This window comes from Phaseolus vulgaris, chromosome 10 (genome assembly GCF_051622355.1).
Source record: "Phaseolus vulgaris cultivar YP4 chromosome 10, ASM5162235v1, whole genome shotgun sequence".
In the NCBI taxonomy this organism is placed as follows: Eukaryota; Viridiplantae; Streptophyta; class Magnoliopsida; order Fabales; family Fabaceae; genus Phaseolus; species Phaseolus vulgaris.
In genome coordinates, this window is record NC_143507.1 from 5,245,728 (window position 1) to 5,259,232 (window position 13,505).

Genomic DNA, 13,505 nt, shown 5'->3' on the forward strand with positions numbered 1-13,505 from the left:
TTCAACCTATCGTGATATGTCCCATGTACCTGTCAAACCAACCAGCCATTGACATTTTAAAAACTTAATATTAAAAATTCAATATTTAAAATAAATTATTGATATTATTTTTTTATTAAAAATATCTGTTTAAATTAATTTATAAAATAACTAAAAAAAATCCATTTTGATAGAGACTAATCCATCAATCCTCCAATTCACCCTTTACCAGGAGATCAAAATATGTAGGGTGTTTCTTTCTGCATCCCTACATTTATGAATTGAGAAAATGAATTTTGGGGGATTTTAAGAACTTCTTGTATCCTATTAAAAATGTGAATTGACAAAATATGTGAAGTTTTAAGAACTCAAACAGAGTGTCTCCTTCTTTATTATTTTTGTTGTCACGGTTCCGAGGAAGCAAATATAATTTTGGTGATCTTAGTGTCATATCAGTGAACATAAACAAACATGTGTGCTTTTCAGCAGCATTGCAGTGATTAGTGGGTGGTGTTAGAAGCTTTGTATGTCGAAGAAGAAAGGTAAAGGTTTTTTTTTTCAAAATTGGTAATTCCTAATATTTGTGGCAATAGAAAATATAGAATGAAATGAAAGAGTGCATGCATATTACATTTCAGAAAGGGCAAGTTATAACATTTTCCCATAAAGAACCGTATGTAATCATTTCACAATATTCTTTTCAGAACACATTTTATGAATTTCATATTTACCATTCCAAAAGTTAAAAAATATGTTCCGAAAAAGGGTATTCCATAATGGTTATTTTGTCTTTTGGATTTTCTATTCTAAAAATATCTTTTGCTTACATAGCGCTCTTATTCTGGAACCATCCAAAACTGTCAAGGACAATTTGAGTATTTCAAAAAACGTAGGGGTGCAGGAAGAAAAATGTACAATTACAGGAAGAAACACCCAATATGTAGTTCATTTTAAAGGGAGTTTCTTCCTGCACCCCTATGTTTTTCTTTTTGCACTCCTATAATATTATGCAAAGACAAAATTATCTTTGTTATTTTCTAAAAACCCTAAAATGCACCCAACTATTCAAACTCTACTCTTTCTTCTTGTGCACAACACAGACCTACACCTTTCTCTATCGACAGACTTACAACTTTCTTCTTCCTTACGCACAACAGACACCTACACCTTTCTCTATCGCACAGACCTACATTTTTCTTCTTCCTTACGCACAACACAAAGTTACACACAGGAACCAACGCATTTCTCTTGGTGGTGGTTCGATGGTGTCTCTACGACGACTCTCCATTTGAAAACGAAAGTAAGTAAAGTTATTTTATTTTATTTTTGAATTAGTAGTTCCTTTTGTTTGACTGATTGTCATTTCCACAATACGTCCCTTGTGATTCTGGACAGAGTATTCTGCAATATAGTCTCGAATTGAATGATCCAATTTTTTTTGGATAGATATATCTAGAAGTTGTTCGAATTTTTGAATCAGGAATGAGATTTAATTATTTGTATTCAACTCTTTATGTTGGATGAGATTGTCTGCTTGTTTAAGTCAAAACCAAAATAAGCAGTTTGTGCAACTTCTTCAATTTCTTACTCTCAAACTCACTCATTCTATCATATAAATTTCCTTTCTATTCATACACATGTCATGTACTGAGATTAAACTTTTCTACATAAAAAAAAATAGCTTTTCTGTTAAAACTCGCTTACATTCAAAATTATATTTACAAAATGGGAATCCACAATGTGTTTTTTATTTTCAGAAGCGTGATTCCATACCATAATATAGTCCTCGACTGAGCGATACAAAAATTTCCTAGATAAATTCATTCGTAGCACAATCTCAAATCCTAATTTTCAAGAATCTAAAAACTCCATAACTATCTACCTTTTTAAAAAAACTCAATTTTACCTCTAAAAACCAACCAACACTTCGGTAACACAACTCAAGAAACTCATCCACGATACCCTTTTCAAATAAAATATCAAGGCTAGTTTAGGAATTTGAAAAATTGTTAGGGTGCAGGAAGAAACTCCTCATTTTAAAATAAGATATAATTGTGATCCATTTTGGCAAATTCTTTCTGCACCCAATCCTTTTTAACGTGAACCCTGCATAATTTTAGATTTCCAAAAATGCCCTTCATTTTGAAAATGAAAATATGAAAAAGTAGATCTGGAATTGTGTTCTAAAAATAAAAATATGGAAACAAAAATCTAAATGCTATTGTAGATAAAAAAAAATCCGCAATAAAACAAATTCGTTTCAGAAAAAAAATAATCCAGAAACATATTCCAGAAAAGGGGATGTACTTTTATATGTAACCCATTTTATTTAAGAACATTTTCATCTTTTCATACAAAAATTGGGGACAAGCATATGGTGCAGGAAGTAATTGCGATCCATTTTTGACGGACCAATCATAAAGCCCATATTGGTCATAACAACTCGATTTGTCAAAAAATATATACCATATTATATCAATGACAATATATCATTTCATTTTCCACATTTAAATAATTATAAAAAAATAAAAGTAAAAATATGCCCTTTCCGTCCTTCGGTCTACAAAATCCAAGTCCTAAAACATAATTCGGCATTTCTAATTATAGAGAATTTTGAAATCATCTATACAAAACACATTCACCGGCATATCAGTAACGCCATCTTACAAACAATAAATGAACTACAAATATCAGTAATTCATCCTTTCAAGAAGTGCAGGCTACAATGCCTTGTCTACATCAACTACACAACCACTTGATCACCCAAAGAGTATTGTTAGCATACATTTTTCTCTATATTTACTTCTTTCCCTTCTTGCCCTGCTTCTTCTTTTTCTCTGCATGACAGGATAAAAAGGAATCTTAGAAACTAGCTCCATTACTCACTTTATTAATAATTGTTAATTATCCTGATAGGACCTTGTGTATTTAGTCTCATTTTAGTAATATGAAATGTTCGGAGTATTTAAGTGTTTAGTTTCCACCTCTTAATAACTAGCTTTTGAGATAGGATCCCGTAGTGCTTGGGTGCTTATTAATTCAGTCTCTTAGAGAGAGTTACCTATGGAAGATTTTGACCAGTAGCAGGTTCTGACCAACAAAAATATTCAGTGAAGTGTCATCAAATAAAGTGTCGTGGGGTCAAAATAGTCAAGATGTCAACTCTTAAGGACACTACCACGATATAAACTTGGATATTATGGATGCCTAAATCCTAAATCGAATAATATGGGATGTTCGGTGAAGTATTTAAGTATTTGGCTCTCTCTACTTTAAAGCTAGTTTTGGAGAGTGAGTTCTCCAAGTGTTTGGATGCTTAACACATCACTTTGATCATTACATAATCAATGGCGTTGAGATTTGCTTAGTTAGGGACATAATTCTAGCATAATAAGAACATGTTGTAAGCATTCATAATCTAATCTGTGATGATTAAATCATTCGTCTAGTGAGTGGCGTTGAGATTTGCTTAGGGACATAATTCTAGCATAATAAGAATATATTGTAATCATTCATAATCTTTGTGATGATTAGCTCTCAAATCATTTGTCCAGTGAAGACCATAGAAAACCATCTACTAGGGAAGCGTCTAGTAGTGTTAGATTTAGACAGACCGTCTAACACATGTAAATTAATTGATTTTTAGGCTTTGTCTTAACAGTTTTGTATTATTTCATTTCCTAGGTTCCATATATATAAAATTTGATGGATATGGTAGATACACGATATATTGTGAACAAACACTGTATAGAACCTTCCCGTGAATAAAAATTTCTTGGGTTTTGTTCTTATTGTTGATTCAAATCCAACAATTGCCGTTGTTTGTGGGAACAAGAAGAGTCAAGAAGTCTAAGGTTGAAGACACAGTCACCAAGTTTGACATCGAGAAGTTTTCCAAGGAGAACGACTTCGGATTATAGAGAATCAAGATAGAGGCTATCTTGATACAACAAGGGTGTATTGATTCTCTAAGGAATGAAGCAAACATGCCAACATCATTCAAAAAGAGAAGGCTGACATGATCAATAAAGCCAATAGCGTCTTAGTTCTATTTCTTGAAGATAAGGCATTGAGGAAAGTCGCAAAGGAGAAGACTTTTGCATTGATGTGGATGAACCTTGAGTAAATCTTTGGCACTCAAACTCTATTTGAAGCAACAATAGTATTCGTTCAAGATAATTGTGTCAAGAACAATGGTGGAGCAGCTAGTGGATTTCAACATTCTGGATGATCTAGGGAATATAAAAGTGAAGTTAGAGGACGAAGACAAGGCTTTAGTCCTATTTAACGCCTTGCAAAAAACGTTTGAGAATTTTAAGGACGCTTTGTTATTTGGGATGGAACAAACCATTACATTGGAGGAGGTGCAAACCTCAATTAGGACTAAAGAGCTATAGAAGCTTCAAGAATCTAAAACAAACGACAGTGGGTTGAGTTTGAATGTCTTAAAGTCAGGGCTGATAAAAGGTTGAGTGTTATAACTATCATAAGAAGGGTCACTTCAAGGCAAATTGTTCAAAGAAGGAGACGAATGAGAAGGTTAAAAATTCTTATTTTGAGAGGGAATTTGTTGATGTTGTTGTAGTCTCTAATAGTTACGAGTCTACTAGGGTGTTGGAGGAGTACATGTCTAATGCACAAAGGAGTTGGGCAATGGACTCGAGTGCACTCATAACATGTGTTCTGTGAATGAATTCTTTGAGACCTAGGAGCTGAAAAGAATGGTTCTTCTTGAGAAGAATAAAGCCTATAAGGTGCAAGGCATGGAGTTAATCAAGTTGAAGATGTTTGACAACCAGGAGATGTTGCTGCAAGAAGTAAGGTGTGTTCCAGAGCTCAAGAGGAATCTTTTGTCAATCAACATGTTTGATCTTATGAATTTGACAACTAAGAATAAACAAAGTATGGCATGATAAAGCTTCTAAAGGAAGATACTTGTGGAGAAAATCCGTTGTATGTTGTCTAATGCTGAGTTAGGCAGAGAGTTTTGGGCTGAGGCTGTGACATACGCTCAACATCTCGTCAATCGTTTGCCATCATCTGCTATAGATGGAAAAACCCCGTTAGAGGTATGGTCTGGAAAACCTGCAACTGATTATGATTCTTTGCATGTTTTTGGTTCTATTGCATATTATCATGTGATTGAATCAAAGTTGGATCCACGGGCAAAGAAGGCTCTTTTCATGGGCTTTAGTCCTGGAGTGAAGGGATACCGTTTGTGGTGTCTAGAGGCAAAGAAGACAATTATCAGCAGGGATGTTACCTTTGATGAATCTGCCATGTTAAAGAAGGTAAATCCAAAAGGAGCTGATAGTACTCCGCAACAGGTGGAGTGTATCCGGAAGCAGATGAAGTTTGAGCAGACAGTGGTGATCCCAACACAAAATATCACAAGTGACTCTCCTATGGCAGAAGAAGAGTCAGATGAGGAAGAGGTTCCTACCCAAGAATCTCAACAGCAATCAGCACCAATTGCAGTTAGAAGACAGAGACGAGATATTCAGAAGCCTGCTCGTTTCATGGATATGGTTGCCTATGCACTTCCAGTTGTTGATGACATTCCATCCACTTACCCAGAAGCCATTCCGAGTTCAGAGAGTGGTAATTGGGCAGGTGCGATGGAAGAGGAGATGCAGTCTTTGAAGAAGAACAAGACGTGGAAGCTGGCACAATTACCAAAAGGTAAGAAGGCAATTGGGTGCAAATGGGTATTTGCAAAGAAAGAAGAATTTTCTAATAAAGAAGATGTTCGCTACAAGGCAAGGTGGTTACAAGGGCCAAGTTTGAACATTGTTTAGACTCGGTTAATATTTTGCACATTTGAAGTTGGCGCCCGGAGGCGCAAATTTGAAGCACTGTAAAGTTTATTTTTGTTATGTTTTGAAAAGATTTAGGTGAGACTTGAAATTAAGCCAAGATGGAGATTTGTTGATTTTTGGCTTAATCCCAAGTCCCACATCGGTGGGTTCATTGTTTGGGAAGGAGGTTTGAGGGTTATAAATTAAACTCTTCTCCTTCACTGTTATATATCCCAATTTGTAATATCTTCTCTCATAATAATAAAAGTGAGTTGTTTTTGCTGTGCTCGGAGATTAGGCTAAACAGGCCGAACTCCGTTAACAATTTTCGGGTGTGTTTTTTCCTCTTTATCTCTTTTATTATTTCGCTTTATTTATTCAATATTATTTGTCGGGTAGCTCTGTTAGGGTTTTGTTTTAGTGGGAAAATTACCCGTTTTTCCCAACATCTAGCTGGTGTATAGACTATCCACCCATTGCAAAGATGTTATAGAAGGGTTTGTAGATGAAGATTATGAGGAGAATGTTGATACCAGAAAGTCGCTTTCTAGGTATGTTTTTACATTGTTTGGAACTGAAGTTTGTTGGAAAACTTTGCAATTTGTGGTGGCTTTATCTACAACCCAAGTTGAGTATATTGCACTCATAGAAGGGGTGAAGAAGGCACTGTGGTTGAAAGGGATGATAGCAAAGATGGAGTGTGTGACTATACATTGTGATAGCCAAAGTGTTATCCATCTTGCTAATCATCAAATTTATCACGAGAGGACAAAACACATAGACGTTAGATTGCAATTCATGAGAGCCATCGTTGAGTCTAAGGAGGTCAGAATCATGAAGGCAACCTCAAAGGAAAATCTCGCAAATGTGTTTATAAAGTCCTTGCCAAGATCAAGATTCAATCAGTGCGTAGAGTGAATTAAATTTTCGTTTGAGGATAAAGGAAGATGATGTGGAAGCTCTTCCATGATTTGGAGTGGAGGTGGAGAATTGTGATAATTGACTCTCAAATCATGGTCTGGGGTAAAGCACAGAAAACCATCTACTAGGGCAGCATTTAGTTGTGTTAAGTTTATACAAATCATCAAACAAATGTATTAGTTGATGTTTAGGTTTAATTGTCTTAACGGTTTTCTATTATTTCGTTCCCTAGGTTCTATATATAGAGAACTTTATATATATGGTAGATACATTGTATCTTGCGAACAAACTCTATGTATAGAAACTTTTAATGAATAAAGTGCTTTCTTTCCATTTTATTGTTGTGTTTTCTTGTTATTGCGGATTTGAACCCAACAATACGTTATTCATTACACAATGCTATTTTGTGTACTCCCCTTCTTTATATATTGGCTTTATGATGTGTGGTCATATCCCAACATCAAGGTTCTGATAATAGTTGCCTTGTTCTAATCTCCTTATCAGGATTAATCAAACTCGGTTTCATCACACTGAATATGTAAACCTGACTTGATCTTTCGAGTTTGAGTTGAGAGGATTTTTCAATTGGAAAAAAGAAAATTGAATCCAAAGAATCAAACAATTCGACATGCTCAACTCTTAGGGTCAGTTTGGTACTGTAGAAAGAGAGAGGCACATGAAGCAAGACAGTGAAAAATGGTTATTTGGGAGAGTAAAAGGTGAAGAAAGATTTTAAAAAATGGTGGGATCCACAAGGTTTTTTTCCTGTACAATATATCCAAGAAAAACATGAAAAGTTATCATCCACCACAACATAATGAATTATGTTGCTTAAAATACAATCCACAACTTTTTTTATACTTTCATCATTATGGACACCCATAATTAATTATGGAAGTTTGTAAATATATAATTTTGGCTTTTCTAATCATAGTAACAATAAATAAATAGAACAATGTTAATTATTAATTAAACAATCTCAAAATATTAATCTTCACTTTTTACCCTCTATCTTTTCAATCAAACAAACTTAATTTTCATTATATTTTTCAACTATATCTCTTCCTTCCTTTTCTTCATCACTTACTTTCTTTTCCTCCATTTCTTTCCTCTCACCCAAAGATACCATTAAATAGCAAGTTCAGTTGAGAAAAGAACACATACTTAGACACATTAACAAACATAAACTACATTTTAAATGCATATACATATAGGAGAAAGAGCTAAGGATAGATTAGCCACCTAGTTTTCTCCTAGCTTCAGATATTGCAAAGAATTCCCTCCATTCATCGGTTAGAACAAAAACTGGATCATCATCCTCTTCCTCACCATCAAGATCTATATGCTCCAGCTCTTGTGGAATCCTGGAAACCAATCAAAAGTATCAAAGGATAGATCGATTACCCAACCTTGATAGAAAAAAAAAGGATAAATAGAATACTTGATGCAGTCATACTTAAAACTAGGATTCAATTAGTTTCATTGTTTCCTATCTATAACAAGAAAACAGATACGACAACAAATCAAACAGTGCAGAAACAAAAATGTACAGCTATATTTCTCAGGTTAATCATGACTGCATAACAACTAGAATCTAATATTAAGTAACATGAGACAATGTCAGTTGCTGTTATTGTACTCTTTCAGGGCAAGAAAGTACAGTGGAATATGCAAACTAATCATGGTAGTTTTGTATGAAAGAATAAATTCGTATTTTTAAGAGAATGGTGATGTATAGTTCACTTGAGATCTCAAGGGAAAATTCTAATTGGAGAGACAATAGCTGAAATAAGGAATTGATTTACATAACCGTGCACAGTAATTTAAGGTCAGAGGCAGTTTCTTCCATAATAATTCAAACTATTGTTGTTCCTTTATTTCATTCTGGAAATCTATGAGAATCTAGATGCAAGGTATGAGACTTGATTCCCACGTTGGAAATATGTGATTCTGGTGTCAGATTTATATCACCCATACACTCTCCAACTACAAAAACTACCTTTTGTTGCATGATTCTTCTAGAGATTGTAGCAAAAAATTTCATCACGTCTCACAGTACAAAGAAATAAATTGGGTGGTTAGTGGTTAAACTAACATTGCAGTGTTCACCACGGACTAGTTAAAAGACTTATGCACAATCAGCCATTGTCCATTCCATAGTATTACTAATTAATCCTATAAATTTTCTCCGTTTCTAGAACTTCCTACTTTCCGATTAATGAACTCTACTGTAACAAAAAAAAAAAACACTCAAAACATAGTTGTCTGTGGACTGCACATCTTCACTGGGCTGCACATGTTGTCTGATTTGTGTAGTCCACACAAAAACACAAACCATGATGAAGCACTCCTTTAACCTCTCTTTCCCTCTTAAAAACTTTGTTCACCAAATATAGCTTCATCATCTCAAGGCTTCCGTAACCACGATTTTCAATAACAAAACCACAATCCAAGCTCTCTGCAACCACATTAAGTTCGCAATTGCAATCCCTATATACCCCAAATTTCAGTAATTGCAATGCAACTACAACCACATCACAACCCTTCCTATTCCCTCATAAGTCACACTATTCACAACAACTGCACAAGTCACTGCTCTAATCTAAAATATTAAAAGAAAATTACATTCTTCAAGTTCAAATCCCATCAAGCTCCTACAAGTTTCACAATCTCCAAAGGATGTTCCGTTGCGTTTTTATTAAAAGAAAGATGAAACAAGAAATAAATGCACAAACAAAGGCTCCAAAATTCTCCTCCAATCTACTTAAGCACAACCCCCCCTCAACTTCCCTCAAAGAGTGGCCTTATACGGAGAAAGCTAATAACAGAAGAACTTACGGAGAATCAGAAGAAATGGGTTGTTGTTGTTGATGATGATAATAACCATGCAGAGGCAAAAAATTGGGATGCGTTTTCTGAAAGGGAGCGAAACATGGTTGAGATTGAGGATTGAAGAAGTTGACAGCGTGAAAGTGGGGGTTGTGGAGAGCGCAGTGGTGGCAGTGACGGCGGAGGGGGCAGTGGAGGCAGTGCTGCTGCGGCTGATGATGGGTAGTGTGCTGAGGGCATCGCCTGCATCCTTGCGAAGCCATTATAACACTGCAATGTTAGCGGTGGGTTAAACATTTATTTATACTTTTTAACATATAGTTCTATTTATTTTGGTTTTCAAAATATGTTTGTTTGATTTTTGGTTTCTATACAAAAGAAATAGTTTTGGGTTTTCTATATTACTTTAGTTCATCTAAAATATTTGCTGTATATTTGTTTTTGTATCATGTACATTGTTTTTTTTTTTTATTTCTATGAACTATTTTTCGAAGGTTCTAATTCAAAATGAAAGTAAAAAAAAAATATTAAAAACACTCAAACAAAATAATAAGAATTAAAAAAATGTACAAATTTAAAATTTAGAAAAATAATTTACTATTCACCTAGGAAAAAAATCAAACAGTTTCACACACAAACGAACATTTCTTTCAACTTTGGCATTGATGAATAAAAAATTTATTGCAAATCATGTGGGACAAATTTAGGGCTCAAATCTCAGTCAAAACTCAATACACACAATGACGAATGTCTTGCAAAAATTTCATACAAAAAGACCAGGGGAATAAACCGTAGTTAGTCCCAAACTAAGAGTGAACAAAACCGGTTTTTCGAAAACAAAACGTCCTGAATTTTCTACTCTATATCTTCTTTTTGTGATTTTTTGTATGGACATGCCTCCTTAGCAAGGTGCAAACAACATATCAAAGTACTTTTGTGAATTTTTCTCGAAAATTTTCAACACAATGTTGTCTCAGAATTTTTTTTCCAGAAAGTAGGCTGAATTTTCACAAATTTTGGTAAAGGATAACCTTGGTTTGCACAAAATTTCTGAAAAATTCTCATGAAATAGTTTTTTGTTGAAATTCCAAGCAAGAATTTTGACTTAATATGGGACAAAATGCGACAAATTTCACGTCAAACGAATGAGTATTCACCTAGAAAAAAATCAAAGAGATTCACACACAAACGAAACTTCCTTTCAACCCTGACAGTAATGAATAAAACATTTATTGCAAATCTTGTGGGACGAATTTTGTGCTCAAATTTCAGCCAAAACTCAATAAACATAATGTTGAATGTCTGGTAAAAATTTGAGACAAAAGGACCAGGGGAATAAGGCGTAGTAAGTCCCGAACCGAGAGCGAACAAAATTGATTTTTCGAAAACAAAACGTCTTGGATTTTCTACCCTATATCTCCATTTTGTGATTTTTTTATGGACGTGCCTCCTTAGCATGGTGCAAACAACATATGAAAGTACTTCTGTAAATTTTTTCGGGATTTTTCAACACAGTATGGTCCGAAAAAACAATTTGCAGAAAGTAGGGCGAATTTTCACAAATTTTGGTAGAGGATAGCCTTCGTTTGCAAAAAAATTCTGAAAAATTATTGCGAAATAGTTTTTTGTTGAAATTCTATGTAAGAATCTCGACTGAATTTAGGACAAAACACAACAAATTTCACGTCAAACGGATGACTATTCACCTAGGAAAAAAATCAAACAGTTTCACACACAAACGAACCTTCCTTTCAACACTAGCAATGATGAATAAAAAATTTATTGCAAATATTGGGGACGAATTTTGGGCTCAATTCTCAGCCAAAACTCAATACACACAATGAAGAATGTATAGTAGAAATTTCAGACAATAAAACCAGGGAAATAAGGCGTAATAAGTCCCAGACCGAGAGGGAACAAAACCGGTTTTTTGAAAACATAACGTCTTGGATTTGCTACCCTATATCTCCTTTTTGTGACTTGTTTTTGGACGTGCCTCCCTAGCCGGGTGCAAACAACATATGAAAGTACTTGTCTGAATTTTTTCGGAATTTTTCAACGCAGTGTGGTCCCATAATAAAATTGTAGAAAGTAGGGTTAAATTTCACAAATTTTGGTAGAGGATAGCCTTGGTTTGCACAAAATTTCTGAAAAATTCTCCCGATTTTTTTTAAAAATTCAAAGTAAGAATCTCAACTGAATTTGGGAAAAAACATGACAAATTTCACGTCAAACGAATGAGTATTCAACTAGGAAAAAAAATCAAACAGTTTCACACACAAATGAACCTTCCTCTCAACCCTGGTAGTAATGAATAAAGTTTTTTGCAAATATTATGGGACGAATTTTGGGCTTAAATCTCAACCCAAATTCAATACACACAATGAAGAATATCTAGAAGAAATTTTAGACAAAAAGACCAGGGGAATAAGGCGTAGTAATTCCCAGGCCGAGAGTGAGCAAAACCGGTTTTTTGAAAACAAAACGTCTTGGATTTGCTACCCTATATCTCCTTTTTGTGACTTTTTTATGGAAGTGTCTCCTTAGCCGGGTGCAAACAACATATGAAAGTACTTGTCTGAATTTTTTCAGAATTTTTCAACGCAGTATGGTCCCATAATAAAATTGCATAAAGTAGGGTGAAATTTCAGATATTTTGTTAGAGGATAGCCTTGGTTTGCACAAAATTTCTGAAAAATTCTCCCGATTTTTTTTTAAATTCAAAGTAAGAATCTCGACTAAATTTGGGACAAAACATGACAAATTTCACATCAAACGGATGAGTATTCACCAAGGAAAATAATCAAACAGTTTCACACACAGGTTGCAGGTTGCAGGTAGCAGGTAGCACGTTGCAGTTTGCAGGTTGTAGGTAGCATGTAGCAAGTTGAAGGTAGTAGGTTGTAGGTAGCAGGTAGCAGGCAGCAGGTAGTAGACAGCAGGTAGCAAGCAGCAGGTAGCAAGTTGCATGTTGCAGGTAGCTAGTAGCAGGTAGCAGGTAGCAGGTAGCGGGTAGCAAGTAGTAGGTTGCAGGTCGCAGGTAGCACGTTGCAGTTTCCAAGTTGTAGGTTGTAGGTTGTAGGTAGTAGGTAGCAGGTTGTAGGTAGCAGGTTGCAGGTAGCAGGTAGCAGGTAGCAGGTTGCAGGTAGCAGGTAACAGTTTGCAGGTATCAGGTATCAGGTAACAGGTAGCAGGTAGCAGGTAACAGGTTGCAGGTAGCAAGTTGAAGGTAGCACGTTGCAGGTTGCAGGTAGCACGTTGCAACTAGTAGGTTGCAGGTAGCAGGTAGCAAGTAGCAGGTTGCAGTTTGTAGGTTGCAGGTAGCAGGTAGCACGTTGCAGGTTGTAGGTAGCAGGTTGCAGATTGCAGATTGCAGATTGCAGGTAGCAGGTTGCAGGTAGCCCATTGTGTGTAACAGGTAGCAGGTTGCGTGTAACAGATATTAGATAGCGGGTAGGGGGTTATAGGTTGCATGTAGCAGGTTGTAGGTAGCAGGAAGCAGGTAGCAGGTTGGAGGTTGCAGGTTGTAGGAAGCAAGTAGCAGGTAGCAGGCAGCAGGTTACAAGTTGTAGGTTGCAGGTAGCAGGTAGAAGTGTAGGAGGTTGCAGGTAGCAGGTTGGTTGTACCAGGTTGCAGGTTACTTGTACCAAGTTGCAAATAGGAGGTAGTAGCGCGCAGGTAGCAGGTAGCAGGTAGGATCTTGCAGGTAGCAAGTAGCAGGTAGCAGGTAGCAGGTTACAGGTAGTAGGTAGTAGGTTGCAGGTAACAGGTAGCAAGTTGCCGGTAGCAAGTTGCAGGTTGCAGGTAGCAGATAGCAGGTAGCAGGTTGCATGTAGCATGTACCATGTAGCAAGTAGCAGGTAGCAGGTTACAGGTTACAGGTTACAGGTTGCAGGTTGGAGGTAGCAGGTTGCAGGTAGCAGGTAGTAAGTTGCAGCTTGCAGGTAGCAGGTTGCAGGTTGGAGGTTGCAGGTTGTA

General features: G+C 35.8%; 1 protein-coding gene across 1 annotated transcript; it reads right to left on the bottom strand.

Moving 5' to 3' along the window:
* Positions 1–2,426: 2,426 nt before the first annotated feature.
* Positions 2,427–9,810, bottom strand: LOC137819328 (uncharacterized). Its single transcript, XM_068623134.2, has 3 exons — positions 9,537–9,810; positions 7,941–8,062; positions 2,427–2,816 (listed from the first exon to the last, which is right to left on the bottom strand). Exons 1-3 carry the CDS (start codon positions 9,788–9,790, stop codon positions 2,779–2,781), a joined length of 414 nt encoding a protein of 137 aa, XP_068479235.1. The 5' UTR covers positions 9,791–9,810; the 3' UTR covers positions 2,427–2,778.
* Between the last annotated feature and the right edge of the window lie 3,695 nt (positions 9,811–13,505).

What these genes read in the sequence shown, in the direction of transcription:
- LOC137819328 (XM_068623134.2), bottom strand. Translation starts at nt 9,790, where the DNA reads ATGGCTTCGCAAGGATGCAGGCGATGCCCTCAGCACACTACCCATCAT. An exon ending in CCCATTTCTTCTGATTCTCC is followed by an intron (nt 8,063 to 9,536) that starts GTAAGTTCTTCT and finishes ATTGGTTTCCAG; the next exon opens with GATTCCACAAGAGCTGGAGC. An exon ending in TGAAGCTAGGAGAAAACTAG is followed by an intron (nt 2,817 to 7,940) that starts GTGGCTAATCTA and finishes CCTGTCATGCAG; the next exon opens with AGAAAAAGAAGAAGCAGGGC.